The sequence below is a fragment of the Epinephelus fuscoguttatus genome, linkage group LG21 (genome assembly GCF_011397635.1).
Source record: "Epinephelus fuscoguttatus linkage group LG21, E.fuscoguttatus.final_Chr_v1".
NCBI lineage: Eukaryota > Metazoa > Chordata > Actinopteri > Perciformes > Serranidae > Epinephelus > Epinephelus fuscoguttatus.
The window spans coordinates 67927-86835 of NC_064772.1; the positions used below are offsets into that span (position 1 = coordinate 67927).

The 18909-nt window shown below is 40.8% G+C and overlaps 2 protein-coding genes across 3 annotated transcripts; one reads left to right on the top strand and one right to left on the bottom strand.

Annotated features, from left to right (window-relative positions):
* Positions 1-3191: 3191 nt before the first annotated feature.
* On the bottom strand, positions 3192-5454 carry LOC125882260 (uncharacterized). Its single transcript, XM_049566044.1, has 3 exons — positions 5282-5454; positions 4615-4701; positions 3192-4100 (listed from the first exon to the last, which is right to left on the bottom strand). The coding sequence occupies exons 1-3, from the start codon at positions 5363-5365 to the stop codon at positions 3192-3194; spliced, it is 1080 nt and encodes a 359-aa protein (XP_049422001.1). The 5' UTR covers positions 5366-5454.
* On the top strand, positions 4752-10952 carry LOC125881594 (uncharacterized). 2 transcript variants are annotated; one of them, XM_049564780.1, is made up of 9 exons: positions 4752-5160; positions 6681-6760; positions 7034-7152; positions 7272-7685; positions 7823-8045; positions 8472-8686; positions 8762-8909; positions 9086-9195; positions 10035-10952. In XM_049564780.1, exons 4-9 carry the CDS (start codon positions 7629-7631, stop codon positions 10344-10346), a joined length of 1065 nt encoding a protein of 354 aa, XP_049420737.1. In that variant the 5' UTR covers positions 4752-5160; positions 6681-6760; positions 7034-7152; positions 7272-7628; the 3' UTR covers positions 10347-10952. The 2 variants fall into 2 exon arrangements, with proteins under 2 accessions (XP_049420737.1, XP_049420736.1); XM_049564779.1 differs by lacking the exon at positions 4752-5160 and adding an exon at positions 5565-6267.
* Positions 10953-18909: the final 7957 nt, after the last annotated feature.

The window sequence follows — 18909 nt, forward strand, 5'->3', positions numbered from 1 at the left end:
ATAAGGAGGAAGGTGGGTTGGGCCTTCCGGACCCTAGATTGTATCATCTATCCTTTGAAATGGCTATGATGGCCAAATATTGGGGTGGGACTGAGGATAAACCAGATTGGATAGATATTGAACGTGAGCTGTGCATGCCTTTAAATCCTATCGAAACTTTGTGTCTTTGTACACTCAAGAGATGTCTGGATCAGACTGCACAAAATGTTCAAACTTCCATGTGATTTACAAGGATACTCCTCATTGTGGCACAATCCTGCAATCCGTATTGGGAAGAATACTGTGTATTGGAGGCAGTGGCATTCCTGTGGTATAAGCACCATTGGTGATTTGTATGAAAACGGTGTGTTACGGTCATATAATAATATAAAGGAATATTTTGGTCTGGTATGGGAAGGAAATTTCTGGAAATACTTGCAGATAAGAAGCTGTGTGATGTCTAAGTATCATGATGAGACTGATAATATAATTTCAAACTATCTGCAACTACCACGGGAGAGCCATAAAGCATCGCAATTTTATAAAATGATTAACTCCTCCCTGAGTACTGACTCTGTGAGTGTGAAAATGATATGGCAGCAGGACCTTGGAGAAGACATTGGGGATGATAAATGGTCAAAATTGTTGCAGACTGTGGTAAATATGTGAAGGAAGCGAGGGGGAAGTTCACTCAATATAAAGTATTGCACAGATATTACTTTTCACCATCCAGACTTCATAGAATGAAGTTGTTGAATAATAACCTGTGTTGGAAGTGTAAGACTGAAGTAGGAACCTTCCTACACTGTATGTGGAAATGTGGATTGGTCACACCACTTTGGATACAGGTATTAGAAACCCTGAGCAGATGGTCCGGTTCAGAGGTCCTCTTGAGTCCATTGTTGTGTTTGCTGGGGTACCAGTCCCAAGTGCCTAACATATCCAAATGTGCATTCTCTATTATTATTGTGAGTCTGATCACAGTCTGTTGAGTTATCCTAAGACACTGGAAGGAAGCAAGGGCTCTAAATCTGAAAGAATGGGTTGATAAAATGGTAGAAATAGCATCTTATGAATGTATGCTCACTAGAGTAAACGATAACCGGGAGGAAGTAGTGGTAACTCTCTGGGACAGTTTCTGGACCTACATTGCAATAGACAATAGGTCTGAACAGATAGCAGTCTCCCATGTGACTGTGTGATCCTGTAATGTGTTTCAAGATGTGACAAAAACTCTCCCTCTGCTGGACTGTTTTTCTTTGTTTTTCTTCTGGTTGTATGTGTCTATTTATTGTACTGGACTTGAGTACTGGAGTCTACCTTCATATTGTAATATAATACAAATGTGCCAGGTGTTTCTGTGATCTAGAAACAACAGTTTGTGAGATATATGCCATGTACCGTGCCTTTCAAAAATGAATAAAAATGAAAATTTAAAAAAAAAAAAAATTACATTTGCTTTTTATCGGCCTTGTCAAATACAAATTACAAAAGCAGCAGAGCACCGTGCGGAGTGACTGTGTGTTTAACCCAGCTGTTCGTTATTTAATATAAAAATATGAAGCTCTATTTCTTTGACCAACAGGCCTCTCATTTTAGTGTAGAGCGTCAGACTGAATTTACCAACACACCATGTCAGGTCACTCACTCTCCGGGACTGCCAGTGCTACTTGAAACTTGAATAAGTAAACATTGAGCAAATTGTCTTAGATTATCAAGCTTGTTTTAAGAATATGGATCTTTTTTTTCTTAATTAGCTGCTAAATCTTAAAGTTAGTTATTTTACATGCACATCAAGCTAAATTACTGTCTGAGACTCTGTACGAAGCCACATTTAGACTTTTAAGAGAAAGTTTTAGCTGTGAGAACTCGTTTCAAGACTTCCAAGCAAAAAAAAACCACACTTGTTTCAAGACTGCCCAGTAAAAACAATCACACATGCCAATTAACACATTAGCCACACACAGTCCATCCAAACTTTTTCCTGTATGGTTCAGTTTTTAAGCGCAATGACATCATCAAGGTTATATTTCATCATAACATACGTTCTGTTTTTGAAACTGACTGAATAATATGATGTATGATCAAGTAGCTTTTCAGCATCGATCAACTCTGTTGCCTGGGCAAGATTAGGCACAGCAACTTCATATGCTAAAAGATCTCTATTCAAACCCAAAGTCTCGTAAATCTGATATTCAAAACAATACAATGAACTGTTTACCACATAAATATTTTTGATAAGTCCAAAGACAGGTACTGTCTCATTTGCACTGGTGATTATCAGAGACTTTTCACTGCTGTACTTATTTCCATTGAGGATAAGCCACTTTACTTTAACTGCGTGTTGTATGCCATCAATCCCCAAAAAGTCTCTTATCTTTGCTGTGATGTACTCCATATTTGTCACTTCTGAGACAGGACCCAATTCCTTCTCATGTACAAAAATGGGATGCTCAGTGCCCATTTCATTTTGACAACATTCAAAAAGCTGGTTATGGTTCACAAGTGACTTACATACATTTTTGAAGTTCAATTTAGATGACCATTGTTTAAAAAAACAGTGCTTTGACTCAAATCTCATGCACATATGCCTTATCAAAGGGCCCAGAGAGAGGATTTGAGCAGGGAGATGCAGAAGATAATGTTGCTTAGGAATTATGTTATTTGCAGGAAAAAGTTGCTTAAATTGTTTTAGATGCTGCTCAATCATTTTTTTCAGTCTTATTACACTTTCCACAGATAGAACAGGAGCAAAAAGTATCTGAACTATTTCAATTAAGTCTAATACACACTGAACATATTCATTTTCTCGATACTGTTCAACAGAAATGGCATGATCTTCAACAATACCAACATTTGCCCAGAGGACTGTTTAAGTTTTTATCATTAGAGGCCAAGGTAGTGACACTGATAGGACAGGGTTTGTCACGTATCGATTGCTGACAAAGGAAAACTCTGCAAGGCCGAGTTGAACATGTCCAACTCCAATTGTCCAGAAAGAACAAGGTGTTTTAACACACACTTAATTTCCATAGGTGCAACACCCTCAAGAATGATGTGCATGATATCCTGCGGAGTTTGCTGAATGAGGTCAAAGGCTGGAAAATCAACCAGTTTGCTTCTTCGGTTTATCCCATAGGTGGTTCTGAGGGCTGATTTCAAGAAGTCTGTGCTAGCCCTCTCTATTTCAAGGCACTGTCTAATATGTCTGTTCAATGTCCTTTCAGTAAAACTTTTTCAAAATTCTCCTGCATTTCATCAAAGGTGCATTCACAATGCCTGCACTTGCTGTGCAAGCCAACCCCTTCCTTGAACCCAGCAAGTTCATGTTGGGCAAGTGTGTCACCACATACTGAAACTACAGCACCAAATAAATCCATCTGCCCATTCTTCGTTTGGATTTTGACACCATTATACAGCAACTCTAAGTCTTTATGAATTCTTTCTAAGACAACCTCAACACCACACTCATCAATATCATTAGCTTTTGCTATAGCAAGGAGTCTGATTGCAGCAAGCTTTGACCTAAACTTTGGGTCTATGTTTCCTAAAGTATAATAAACCATCAGCAATTTATTTGCTGTAGCGTGTGGTCCCAGGGGATTACATATCTCTATTTCATCAGAATACAATATCACCTGCAAAGCAGAGGGTTTATTTGAAAACAGTGGGTGGGATTTGAAAAAGCTCCCATCAATAATGTCATACAAAAACCCTTCTTTGTGGCAGCTCTGTGGTGTGGTGTTGATCATGTCAAAAATTCTGGAATTGGACAACAGCTGTTGAAGACTCTTAATTAATGGTATGTAGTAAAAACTTTTGTTTTTGATTGCAAGAACCCTTGATTGTCCTTTCTTAACTCTACAAACCCTTTGAGATATCACTACCTCCTCTGGTTTTACTGGGCTAAAGAGTCTCTCAAGGTTAATGTCCTGCTTGTATCTAGTGGCCATTGTGGAGAAAGGATCTTGTAAATTGTCCAAGGTTGCCAGTGCCTCCTCTTGGAGTTTCTCCATACTGTCTGAATGTCTTTCGAAGATCCTCTTCATGGTGTCCCTCAAGGTATTCAGAAGAGCACTTTGATACTGCTGCACTCCAGAGACAATACTGTTGATGCTCCTCTGAAACATAAAAAAAGTAATTAATTAATAATAGTAGTATGAAGTATACATCCTGTTTGTCCATCACCAAGAACTAGCATAACCCATCTCAAAAGTCCTCTAAACAATAATTTATAACAAAATGGTCACTGTCCTAGAAGCACAGGAGTTTCTTGTGGAAGGAACATAATTACATTGGTTACCACTGTATTTTCATTGTGCTCTGAGGATCCTTTCTATGTCTATGGTTCTATGCATTACATGATGTATTTTTCTCTTCATATAGGTGTTTGTGATTGTATATTGTATATATTAAGCTGGTGGGTTTGCACATATATCATGTGATTTTCATCTGATGAAAATGTTTCAAGATGACAGCTGTATTGTTTGTTCAGTCTGAAGAAGTGACTAGTGGCAGATGTCCCATTAAAACTGACTTTAAGGAAATTAAAGTATGCAGACCTTGTTAAGGGGTATTAATATATAAATTAAAAATGTAAACATAATATTGATGAGATGGATGCATGGTAAGTACCTGGGACAGGTGGCATTGTTCCCGGACATTGATGACAAATGCAGCTGCACGTCTGGTAACATCCTCACTCAATGCACCAGGTCCTTCCTGTAGACATATACAAACAGTGGCAGAGGTCCTCAGATCTTTTTAAAAGTACCAGTACAACAATCTAAAAAAATATCCCATTATAAGTATCTATTGAGTCCTGCATAAAAAATCCTATCACAGTAAAAGTACATAAATATTATCACTTGATCAGCTTGATGTTGTAGAAGTATTACATTGTCTTGCTGCATACCTACATTTTCTTTTTCTTGAAATTGCATTTGAACACACCATAATGACTTGGTTGTTTACCATCGCCTAATTGTCATTTTTCTTAGTCAACCCTAAACGCATCATAATGTAACCTAGTTCTGCGGATTTCACCATCAGATCACTATTTTTAACTAGCAGGACTGTCTACAATGTTTGAGGTCACTTGAGGAGGCTGCTCTGAGCAGACAAATCTTTTGCTCATCTCTACTTCACTGGGATCAACTACACTCACAAACAAGGAAGCAGGTAAGAAATCCACACACCCCTACTTTCCACCACTGCAATTTAAGTTCAGACTAGCTCATGCCAAGAATTATAATAGTATAACATTATGATGCATGATAGCCAACATTACATCTTGACTTACCTGATGATCAAGGCACTGAATCGGGAAGTCTTGCGGCTGATGTTCAGGGCTTTGTGACTGGAAATCCTCCAGCTCCTGCTGCATGTCATTAGTGATCTGTGTGTTGACTTCACTGGCGGTTCTTTGCAGCCCTCTTGTTTCCGTGGTACAGTCATAAAAAATTGGTATACCAAAATTTTTTCCAATCCTAGATGGCTCAGATGAAGCTGTTGTCCTCCATCCAGTGGGTGGGCGGCGGATACAAGATACAAAGCATGCCTGCGTCTGATATAGTAGTAAAAGAGTTGAAGACTCTGTATTCTTCAGGGCACCCATCAATGCCGCATATTACACGGAAATCGGGATTGCGACCATGTGCAGTGTTAATATGGCTTAAGAGGGACTTCAGCGTTAAGGCAACAAAAACGAAGCAAATCACACACCTCCAACAGGCCATTTTGTGCTCCAAAAATTCTTGCAGGCAGAAGCTGACAGTAACTTCAACTAGTTTAGCGTTAGACTTATTTAAAACTCCTCAAATGACAAATTCAAGTCTTCCTAGCTTAGCGACATAAACGATTTATAAATCAAACAAGCAGTCCAGCAGTCCACAAACCAGTCAAGTCCACCCCACACCACCAGTAATTACACTCCCAGCTATTGTTTTTGGCGGAGTCCGGCGGGAGCAAGGCGCATTGGTTTGGTCTATACCAAATCAGGAAGTAGGGGGGATTCATTCTAAAAGACTCAATTTAACTTACATAGTAATGCAAACAAAAATTATAAAACAAGTTTAACGATTAATATTCAATGTAAAGTCGTAATATCCACGTGTTATCTATTTTAATTATAACTTTTTAGATTTAGACTGATATGTTTCGTGCATACACACACACCTCCCCTCACTGTAGTCATGTGGTCACGTCTGCACCTGCACCCAGAGCCAACGGTCAGCCATTTGAATTCCGGGAGAAGAGGGAAAGTATTTATCACAATAAGGAGAAAAGGTAATATAACTTTTATAAAACACTTTAACCAAAAATGATTATGAACTGTCGACAATGCATGTATTTTTCTCGGGAATGTTAAGGTTGCATTACAGCCGTTACAGTCAAGGAAAGCTGCTGCCTAGGCTAGCTAACGTTAGCTAAAATGTTAAACAGAAACAGTGCTGCTGTCGGCATTTACACAGTGAAAATTATTATTATTACATAGCTCTTGTGGGTGGCGATAATGTATCTGGTTTATACCCGCCATGTATGAAGAAGCATAAAGTGCTGCTCTGCAGCAGCATGTGTGTACACAGTGTGCACCGAGTAGCGATGAGGTGGTAGCAGGACAGGAGAGGTTCCGCGTTGAAGAGAGGCCTTCGGCCAAATTGACCTAACCATGACTTAACGTGATATTTTCTGCCTGTCAGGAACAGAGGCAATTAAAGGGACAACAAGACTGGGACAATCATGGATGAACTGGATAATGTTACAGTTTCAATTTTAAATGGTATGTCATGTCTAAGTGTTATAAATGCATTCTAATGTGAATTATTAGTTTAAATTACAGTGCATGCTTACATCTCAAAAACCAAATTAATTTAAACAGTTTTACAAGAATAGATACCAAATATTTAAATTGTATTGTATTTAAATTTTATTATGGAAAACACAGAAAACGACAAGAGTACATCCCGTTAAGTTAAATACAGGTAAATATATAATTTTGTAAAGCTATAGACAGTTTTAATTGTAAAAGGTTTGTTTATGGCTGTTTCTGTAGCTGCCGGCATTGATGAGGCCTTACTCCACACCCTCAGTCGTGATGATTTGAGAGACCTTTTTCCTGGGCCAGAGCACTTTCTCAGGAGGAAACGAGTGTGGGCTGTTATTAGCCCAGAGGTAACTGGTTACCCACTTTGCCCTGAAAACACCTACAGTAGCACAAGACCTGTTGTATTTAAATGAGTCTGATTAACTCTTTCAATTTTTTTTTTTTTTTTTTTTACACCTTTACCCAGGATCAGAATCCCACCTTACCAGACAAAACTGGCCCTGTTGACACAGGACCTGTGTCGTCACCTGGAGGAATGTCCCCAATCTGCCCCCAGGCATCCACTCCTTTAGTGAAGAAAACCCCAAAGAAAACCCTACAGCTTCCCAGTCCTCCAGAATATGTTGTCTACACAGACAGTGAGTTAGAGCAAGTGCGTAAACACTACTTTGAGATGGTCTCCACTGGCAGAGAGAGGAATGTATTATGTCCAAAGAGCTGAGATGCAGGCTAGTGAGGAACACTGTCACCAGCATGATTTCCATCTTGAGCGAGTCAGCAAGGAGAAGAAGTCCGATACCCTACCAGGCACGAAATCACTGCAATGGCTAGGAGACTAGTGGAGTATTATCCCATGCTACAGGATGAAGACAAAACGCATGTAAGTGATTAAAATTTCTGTTATATTTTCTGTTATATTTCTTGCACTTGTAGCACACAGTCCAGTGTGTACGTTTTTATTTTTGACTGACATTTTTTTTCTCAGTGAGTTTTTTTTTTTTTTTTTTTTAACCACAGATGACCATTTTCAAGAATCTTCTCAAGAGGCTGCAGAATGTGAAGTCCCCACAAAAGAGGCAGGGGCCCACACCTGTGAGAGGCCATTCAAAGAAAAGGCATCAGATTGACTTCGCAACAAGTGACAAGGAGGGAGAGGATTATGATGCAGACTCAAGTGGTGGATCAACAATTATTTTGCATCAAAGATCTGGGAGCAGTTCTGATGATAGCCTCACTTCATGTAAGTGGAAACAGAATTTTTGTTATAACATGAAGGTTAGCAATATTACGATAGCATTGGATATCATGATATATTTCGTACATTGATGTTCTATATTTTAATTGTGATTGCTCCTTGATTTACTGTAAAGTGACATGATTTGTCATTTCTTTTCATTTATTTGGCTCTCAGAGCACAGGGAGCACACATTACTGAGTGTGTAACATACATTTACAGTACTGTGTGTGGTGGGGCTTAAGGTGATCTCCTTTATCAATATATCTTATCGTTTAATTTTCTGTCGTAGAAAACAAACTGCCACGTCTATGTAAGGGCTAAAATAATCTGTCAGTTTTGGTTTAATGTTACACTTGCTGTTAAAAACCAATAGTGTCATTGATATTTATATGTCCGATACCAATTACTGATAATTGTTCTCTGTTATAGTGGAGAGTCAGGATAGTCTGGCAACCCAGGCCAGACATTACAACACTCTGCAAGCGATGTACAAGAAATCAAAACCCAACCAAGATGCTGTCTCCCAACTCCTTGACCTTGAGTTTGAAGCAAGAAGAGCCTTCATTGACTGTAATGTCCTGAAAGAAGAGGACAGGCCAACGAAGATCCTGGATGCATATCCATGTTTCAAGGAACTTCATCATGTAAGCAAGTAACTTATCTTGACTTATCCACAAAGCAAGTATTGTTGCTGGTATTAAATTGTATTTGCATTATAGGTGATGGATGAGCTGCGTCGGATCCTGGATAAGGGCAACAAGAAATTCACTGATGAAGTAAAGAAGAGATGGGAAGACTTCTGTGCCAAGGTGCAATTTTACGGTGTTTGGAAGAAAGTGATGAAACCACCTATGAACATGGATGGAGGTAATTTGGCATTTTGCTGTCTCTAATGATCTGTGCAGCTGCTTCCTCAGACCTGGGTGTAAATAGGATTGTGTATGTTGATGAAAATAAGAATTGTCTATGACCTAACTATGAACCTGATAATAGTCATGTTTAGGAAAGGTAACCAAACTAAAATTTGATTTGTTCTATTCTAGTGGAACACGCCATAGAGCTGGTCAGGGCACTCCCCACACTCTTTCCTTCACCAGCTGCACCGCCTAAGAAGATTGGACATGCCAGTGAGGCATTGCTTCATGTCCTTCAGGTGAGAATTGGTTCATATTTTGTCACATTGGACATTTATTGTTTGTCTGTAGAAGGGCTTTTACTTTTTACTTTCATCTTTTGTTCTTTCTCTAATGATGCGTTATCTCTAACAAGTACGCCAGTATTTCTCGACATATGTGGTGGCCGACACTCGTAAAACTGACGGAGGCAAGAGCCATTCTTTCATAATAATTTCAGTGGCGCATGTTTTTGCTTTTTCTGTAGGGCATATTTCTATCAGTGACCCTATCTTTATAAAAGAAAGGAAGTCTGCTTTCATATACCACATGCTATACCATATGCACAAGCTAGAATTCAATCATAGTATATCTATGTACATGTATAGCATATGGCTATACATGTACTTAATGTTGTCATGAAGATTTCCTCTTTTAAAATGCGCATACTCTTGTAATATGTGATATAATTTACTTTATTTTTTAGGAAAAACATATTAAAATAATCCCCCAATAAAAATTCCAGAATCTATAAATATGCAAATACACATTTCATGCACATTTCTGAATTTTTCTCACTGGACACAACATGTCTCCTACTTCACTGTAAAGTCCATTCTTGGTGTCCTGAAGGTTTCAAGTTTCCATATCAGACTTGTGAATGTTGAATATTACCAGGAGTGACTCTGATGTCACTAATCATACTTGCAGGCCCACCCCTTAAAATCTGATGTTAAATGAGCACAGAGACTTTCTATTTTCAGCAGATGAATGTGAAAACAGCCTCCTGTCAAACTCTGCTAATACATCATTCTGCACTGTGAAAACCTGTAGGAACAAGAAGAAAAACATAATTTTGATAATTTCTTTTTTTGTGTAGCCAACAGAGGATCCCACCATCTACCTCCAGAAGAGACCTCTCTCCAGCCCTCTATTGCTCTTTGATGGGTCCCGCTGTCTGGTCGCAATCGGAACCACTCCCATCACCACATTTGCCAAGGAAGAACTCGGTGAAGGTCTACTGTATCTGATGGCTTACTACTACACCATCCACCTTACATATCCAAGGTGTGTGGCAACCCTCCTCTCGGTCATACAGACAGAAATATTACATGACTCACTTCATGAGAGAGACAACACTCCCTCATACAAACGAGCCATGTCAGAGTGGAAAAACTTTATTGGGACGTAGAGCTGTGCTCTAGGGATAAGTATTGTTAAAAACAAAAACAAAACCACTGACACAGTTTCAGTGTTCAGTGTCATGACGTTGTTAAGAAGTACAAGAGAAAACATTGAAGATGAAAGTTGAAAGTCTTCCTTTGGTTCATAAAAAAATATTTCTGATGGCTTTTCTTTCTCAACCATCAAAACATATGTGCTACAAATGTTCTGCATGACAGCACTTTATAGAGCTGGGTTTCAGTAGTAATTAAATAGTTTTAGATGTTTAAGACATTTAATTAGGTTTGCAAACGTGGTGGAACACAAAAGCACTGCATTATTGTACTAGTTTTGAGTGATGTCATGTCACATTGTGATTGGATATTTACTTGCAAAGCTTTTATTGCACTTAAAGTAATATGAGTATGAGTGTAGTTCAAACTCCAGTAAGTTCCTTCACCTGGTTTGGCTCGGCTGCATGTGCAGCACACACATGCAGATTGCATATCTGTATTCCTTCAGAGTTCAATATCACCTGCAAAATGTAAGGTTTATTTGGAAATAGTGAGTGGGATTTGAAAAGGCTCCCATCAATGATGTCATTTTTGAAACTGACCGAATAATATGATGTATGATCAAGTAGCTTTTAGCATCTCTCAACTTAGAGTCTGTGCTAGCCCTTTCTATTTCATGGTACTGTGTAATGTGTTTGTCCTTTCAGTAAAACGTTTTTGTCAAAATTCTCTTACATTTCATCAAAGCTACATTACCTTTGTCACTACCTTGGCCTCTCATGATAAAAAAAAACTAAAACAGTCTTCTGGGCAAATGTTGGTATTGTTGAAGATCATGCTGTTTCTGTTGAACAGTACAGAGAAACATGCATATGTTCAGTTTCACTTAATTGAAATAGTTCAGATACAAAGCCAACCCCTTCCTTGAACCCAGCAAGTATGTTACGCAAGTGTCAACTTAGGTCAGCTTTGACCTAAACTTTGGATTTGTGTTTTGTAAAGTATATTTGTGGGACTGTACTTGATCATACTTCACATTATCCAGTCAGTTTCAAAAACGTGTCTATGTTGCATATGTATATGTATAAGCCACTTTACTTTGACTGTGTGTTGTATGCCTTCAATCCCCAAAAAGTTTTGCTGTAATGTACTCCATATTTGTCACTTCTGAGACAGGACCCAATTCCTTCTCAAGTACAAAATTGGGATGCTCAGTGCCCATTTCATTTTGACAACATTCCAAAATTAGACAGTTTATTTTTGCAGTGCGCAGGTTATTACGCACATCATTCTTGAGGGTGATGCATCAGCAGTATTGTCTCTGGAGTGCAGCAGTATCAAAGTGCTCTTCTGAATACCTTGAGGTACACAATAAAGAGGATGTTCGAAAGACAAGTCTTTGGACTTATTAAAAACATTTATGTGGTAAACAGTTCATTGTATTGTTTTGAATATCAGATTTACAAGACTTTGGGTTTGAATAGAGATCTTTTAGCATATGAAGTTGCTGTGCCTAATCTTGCCCAGGCAACAGAGTTGATCGATGCTGAAAAGCTACTTGATCATACATCATATTATTCAGTCAGTTTCAAAAACAGAATGCATGTTATGATGAAGTATAACCTCGATAATGTCATTGCGCTTAAAAACTGAACCATGCTAGAAAAAGTTTGGATGGACTGTGTTCATACTGCTGCTCTGTATGTGTGTGCTGAGCCAGAAAATTATTAATAAATGCTGACAACGTTAATTATGTGTGCTGGATTTCATTTTAGGCTTTCTCATTTTAAGACAGAAAAGTTGATAATAACTCTTGAATTAAGAATAATAATCTTGCTTAGTAGGTCTGGTTTCAAGAATTTTCCACTCCTTTTTAAGAAGAAACAAACTCTTGAATTAAGAATAATGATCTTCTTTAGTAGCTCTAGTTTTAAGATTTTTTCACTCAAATTAAGAAAGAAACACCAGTGAAAGAAGAACTGAAAAGCTAGTTTTGAGTTTATTTGACTTAATGCAATGCTTAGAACAAGTGACTTATTACTTATTCCAAGACATTCTGACTTTTCTAAAGTCTAGATATTTTGTCTTATTTCAAGAAATCTTAGCAAGTGAAATTCTCTTACTGCACTGGCAGTAAATTTGACTTGTTTCTAGTCTTTATCTACTCAAAGCAAGTTTTTTTTTTCTTATATTGAGACAGGGGTTTTTTGCAGTGCAGATGTGCCTTTTGTCATTTATAAAAAGATAAATCACTTTTCTATAATACATCAATGATATTTCAATGGAATAAATTACTTAATGACTTATTCATACTTCAAAAACAGCATCAATAAGTGATTAACATCGGGGGGATCAAAATAAAATAAATAAAATAAAAATCAACCAGCCACCCCCCTCCCCTGACAAGTAAAGAACAGTCCCTTCATAAGTAAAGAACAGTCCCTAAAGTGCGGTGAGGTTTGTGGACCGTTACCTGCCACAAAGAGAGAAATATGAACGGCTCGTTTCTCCTCTGACATGTCACATACAGTACAGGCCAAAAGTTTGGACACACCTTCTCATTCAATGCGTTTTCTTTATTTTCATGACTATTTACATTGTAGATTCTCACTGAAGGCATCAAAACTATGAATGAACACATGTGGAGTTATGTACTTAACAAAAAAAGGTGAAATAACTGAAAACATGTTTTATATTCTAGTTTCTTCAAAATAGCCACCCTTTGCTCTGATTACTGCTTTGCACACTCTTGGCATTCTCTCCATGAGCTTCAAGAGGTAGTCACCTGAAATGGTTTTCCAACAGTCTTGAAGGAGTTCCCAGAGGTGTTTAGCACTTGTTGGCCCCTTTGCCTTCACTCTGCGGTCCAGCTCACCCCAAACCATCTCGAGGTCCGGTGGGTTCAGGTCCGGTGACTGTGGAGGCCAGGTCATCTGCCGCAGCACTCCATCACTCTCCTTCTTGGTCAAATAGCCCTCACACAGCCTGGAGGTGTGTTTGGGGTCATTGTCCTGTTGAAAAATAAATGATCGTCCAACTAAACGCATGTCGCTGCAGGACGCTGTGGTAGCCATGCTGGTTCAGTGTGCCTTCAATTTTGAATAAATCCCCAACAGTATCACCAGCAAAACACCCCCACACCATCACACCTCCTCCTCCATGCTTCACAGTGGGAACCAGGCATGTGGAATCCATCCGTTCACCTTTTCTGCGTCTCACAAAGACACGGCGGTTGGAACCAAAGATCTCAAATTTGGACTCATCAGACCAAAGCACAGATTTCCACTGGTCTAATGTCCATTCCTTGTGTTTCTTGGCCCAAACAAATCTCTTCTGCTTGTTGCCTCTCCTTAGCAGTGATTTCCTAGCAGCTATTTGACCATGAAGGCCTGATTCGTGCAGTCTCCTCTTAACAGTTGTTCTAGAGATGGGTCTGCTGCTAGAACTCTGTGTGGCATTCATCTGGTCTCTGATCTGAGCTGCTGTTAACTTGCAATTTCTGAGGCTGGTGACTCGGATGAACTTATCCTCAGAAGCAGAGGTGACTCTTGGTCTTCCTTTCCTGGATCGGTCCTCGTGTGTGCCAGTTTCGTTGTAGCGCTTGATGGTTTTTGCGACTCCACTTGGGGACACATTTAAAGTTTTTGCAATTTTCCGGACTGACTGACCTTCATTTCTTAAAGTAATGATGGCCACTGGTTTTTCTTTAGTTAGCTGATTGGTTCTTGCCATAATATGAATTTTAACAGTTGTCCAATAGGGCTGTCGGCTGTGTATTAACCTGACTTCTGCACAACACAACTGATGGTCCCAACCCCATTGATAAAGCAAGAAATTCCACTAATTAACCCTGATAAGGCACACCTGTGAAGTGGAAACCATTTCAGGTGACTACCTCTTGAAGCTCATGGAGAGAATGCCAAGAGTGTGCAAAGCAGTAATCAGAGCAAAGGGTGGCTATTTTGAAGAAACTAGAATATAAAACATGTTTTCAGTTATTTCACCTTTTTGTTAAGTACATAACTCCACATGTGTTCATTCATAGTTTTGATGCCTTCAGTGAGAATCTACAATGTAAATAGTCATGAAAATAAAGAAAACGCATTGAATGAGAAGGTGTGTCCAAACTTTTGGCCTGTACTGTACCTGTGTGCCGCCATGGCTCAGCTGATCAGGTACTACTGGGCAGTCATGAAATCAACAAAGAGGAAATTATTGGACCTGGAGCCGGGCTTCTGATTGTTCTGAGTGATTTGTTATATTGATAGTGAGTGCCAGGTGGCCAGCGCGCGCAGTTATTGGACGGCGCATGGACACTCACCCTCTTGCGATTGGACTTTGAACTTATCCCACAGTAGTGGTACCGTGAGGTACCATAGTACTATGGTACTCAAACAATGCTAGCGTGGGTGGCAACCAATCATGCGGGAGATGGTCTCAATTTGCGTGACACGTGAAAAGAGACAGAAATACTGTGCAGTCCTGCACAATGCGGGATGTCTGGTCACCCTAGCAGCAAGTCAGTTAGTAGGGGGCCCCATTAGGAGGGATTCCAACGTGTTGTCGTTGTTGCAGTGTCTATAGGGGTTCCATCATATTGTCATTGATATGGACCAGTGTCAGCCATCTCTGGGGGCCCCCTTCCAGCTCGAGGCCCTAGGCAATTGCCTAGTCTGCCTGTCCGGTTGCAATGGCCCTGGTCACAGGAAGCCAATCTGAGATGAACCAAAGGAGGACCACCCTTGCTTGTTTTGCTAATGAAGCTAACATTAGCTAATGCGCTAAAAAGTTAGCGTTCCAGAGAATTCCAATATTCATCTAAATCCCTCCCCAGTTTCTGATGAGGTGGACATGATAACATAACGTTACACATCCCTACGACACTAAATACATTCTCCCTAGCCTGATATTAAGTGTGCGCTGCACATGTGAGCATTTTTGATGATCACCTCCATTCAGTCCTTTGGGCTTATCACATTTAACCATAGTTGTCTTTGTTTTTGTTGACGGGCAGTGGCAGCTGGTTTTGAGCCATGACTCCTTCTATTCTGGCTCCCAATAACACAACAAGATGACATTTTAAGACTCCTATGTAGCCTACAGGGTCCGGGTATCATCCAGGGTTCCCGGGGATCCTTAAAGTCTTAAAAGATATTGAATTCATTAATCTGAAAATATGGCCTTAATTGGCATTAAAATGTCTTAAATCAATCTTTCAAAAGTCTTAAAAATGTTAACACGTGGTAAGGAGGATTTTATGATTGTAATTACTCTCAAATCTAAAAATAATAGGTAACATTTATTTTTTTAAAAATAATTTGCCGAATAGCAGTAACGTCACGCAATCACGAGAGCGGAACCAACAAAACAGTGATGTGTTTGCGGCCGTGACTCTCAGAGCAGATGCACGTCATTCATGTAGCAGTCGAACCACATGGGAAAGTTTAAATTTAATGAAAATTGGCTGCCCAACAAAGATTTTTCTGGATGGCAGAAACCGGTACCAGGCAACTTATACGAGGCACAGTGTATTTTGTGCAAGATGTTTCAAAATCGGCATGATGGGAATCAAGGCAGTGCAGTCCCACATGCACAGCGCGAAGCACAAAGCCTCAAAATCAAGCTGTCAACAAACGCCTGGGCTGTGTCCGAAAGGCCCACTGGCATACTGCATACTACTACTACTACTACTACTACGTACTGCCACTAGATACTACTCCTACTTACTAAACAAGTTGGGTCCATTCGGACATATTAAAAGATTGGTGGGAAAACACTCCATCCGCTGGCTCTGCTCTGCCAGCAGATGGAGTGCCTACGAAAGCACCCCATCTGCTGGCTTGGCTGAGGTACTGCACCAAAATCTGAACATACTTGTGGAGTAGCATCCAGCTGCAGCCCTGGAGCAGAAGCCCCTGAACGTGACACAAGCCTCTGGCTTGCCAGAAGTGCCCCTGGCATGACGGAAGTGACGTGTTTTGCTGGATAGTATTGTCGCAGTCTTTGTGCGGAACTGAGCTCACAGGACACAGCATCTTAACACAGTAGGTTTCAGGTAAGCTAACTGGAATAAACTGGCAGAAAATAGCTATGTTGTTTATTCTGTGACCCTTAAAGAGGTCCCTGGTGAGTGGCGAGGGCAGGGCTCGTAAACTTGGGATCCACTCACCTATGGTCCCGCCCGGGCCTGACCTCCGTGGCCTGGACGGATGCTCAAGTGTGGGTGAGAGGAGCGGAGAGGAGCGCGGAGGTCAGGCCGGGCTGGCTGACATTGTGTATCCCATAACGGGTGCTCAAATGTGGGTGAGGGGAGCGAAGAGGACCGTGGAGGTCAGGCCGTTACAACACTAAATTAAGCAGAGTGACGGACCCAAAGATAGCTGAAATGCTAAAAAAAAAAAAAAAAAAAAAAAAAAATACAGTGGTGAAGTTGGAATTTGTTTCTTGAAGTTATGTGCTTATCGTCTTTTCTGTCTCTTGCAGGCTGCCAGGAGAAGCGGACTGGCCATGGGAACTGCCCATTGGTTCGACAGCCCATTGGTCCGACATCCCATTGTTCCGACCATATTAAACCCATTGTTCCCAAGTCCGTTCCGAAATCATCATGATGCCCTGTGGTTAAGGTCTGGTTAGGTTTAGGCACAAAAAACACTTGGTTAGGGTCAGGAAAAGATCATGGTGTGGGTTAAAATGAAAAAGAAAGTGACAAACACATAAGCCTGCTCCGCCGCAAGCCGGTCGCGGCGCACCATACTAATGGGATGTCGAACCAATGACATGGACCCCTAGCCATCAGATACTGTTTGTGGAAATCTGAAAATAAAGTTTGTCAAAAAAAAAGTTTGTCTGATTTTGTCTCTTCATTGTGCACACTTATACATGAAATAGGGTAACAGTCAGCTATTTTTGAATGTTAGCATTGATTTCTCACATTGAATGGTGAAATATTTGTAGTTTGAAAGGTCCGACCTAAATGAATAAAGGTTGTAGTTAACAAAGCATATGAATATAAATATAGAAGGAGTGCCTACTGAGCGCAGCTTCTTTTATTTATGGTTTGAACGTCACGTGGTGTTCAGAAACAAACAACAAAAAACAAAGTTGACTTGTATGATTAAATATAGGTAAAATATATGGGCAGTTCATCAATTCATAGACACTATGTTAAGCAATTTTACTTAAAAAAGTTGTTAAAAAAAGAGAAAAGTCACTTCTGGCAAGCCAGAGGCTTGTGTCACGTCAGGGGCTTCTGCTCCGGGGCTGCAGCTGGATACTATTGCACCTTTGACTATTGAAATTACACAAAAATGAAGCTGGCCACTCTTTACCCACCAGCAACATGTCTGCAAGCTCTCTCATGCTTATCAACACACAAAATGAGAGGCGTAGGCGAGACAGAGCTCGCAGATGCCTTCTTTTGATCCAGTGCTCATGCGCTTGTTTTCTCAGTTTTCTTACTTTTTTGCTATATAAAGTTTGGTATTTGTGCTTGGGTGACTTCAACCATGTCACCATGGAAACAACATTGCCCACATTTACACAGTATGTGAGCTGTCCTACCAGAGAGGAGAGAACACTGGACTTGCTGTATGCAAACGCCAAAGATGCATACAGCTGCTCCCCCCTACCCCCTCTGGGTAGGTCAGACCACAACCTGGTCTACCTCAACCTCTGCTATGTACCACTAGTCAAGAGCCAGCCTGCGACCCTGAGGACAGTGAGGAGATGGTTGGAGGACGCTTATGAGACACTTCAGGGCTGTTTGGGGTTACAGACTGGCAGGCACTCTGTGAGCCACATGGGGAGGACATCGACGGGCTCACAGAATGCATCAAGGACTACATCAGCTTCTGTGTGGACTCCACTGTCACAGCCAGGACTGTCCATTGTTATCCAAATAACAAACCGTGGGTAACAAAGGACATCAAAGTCATCCTCAACTCAAAGAAGAGGGCCTTCAGAGCTGGTAACAGGGAAGAGGTGAGAACAATACAGGGGGAGCTGAAGATGAAGATAAGGGAGGCTAAGGAGAGGTACAGGAGGAAGCTGGACAGGAAACTCCAGCAGAACAACATGAGAGAGGTCTGGAGTGGAATGAGGACCATCACTGGCTTCAGGACCAACAACCACAGAGGAGTTGAAGGCAGCGTGGACAGGGCCAATGAACTGAATCTGTTTTTTAACAGATTTGACACTGCTGGACCTGGCCACCCCCCCCCCCCCCGACTCTTCTGCTGTCTGTCCATCTCCCACTCCGCCCTCCTCCCCCACTCCTCCCTCTCACACCTCAACCCCCCCCCCCCACACACACACACACACACACCTCCTCCCCCTGTGTCCAGACTGACTGCACTCTCCATCATGAGGACTACACCCCTCCCCCACGTGTCGTCACCTCCACAATGTGCTTCACTACTGACTCCACTCAAGTAAGGCTGCAGGCCCTGATGGTGTCAGCCCCAGGGTGCTCAAAGCCTGTGCCCCCCAGCTATGTGGAGTACTTAAGCATGTCTTCAACATGAGCCTGAGTCTTCAGAGGGTCCCCTTGCTGTGGAAGACATCCTGCCTCGTTCCTGT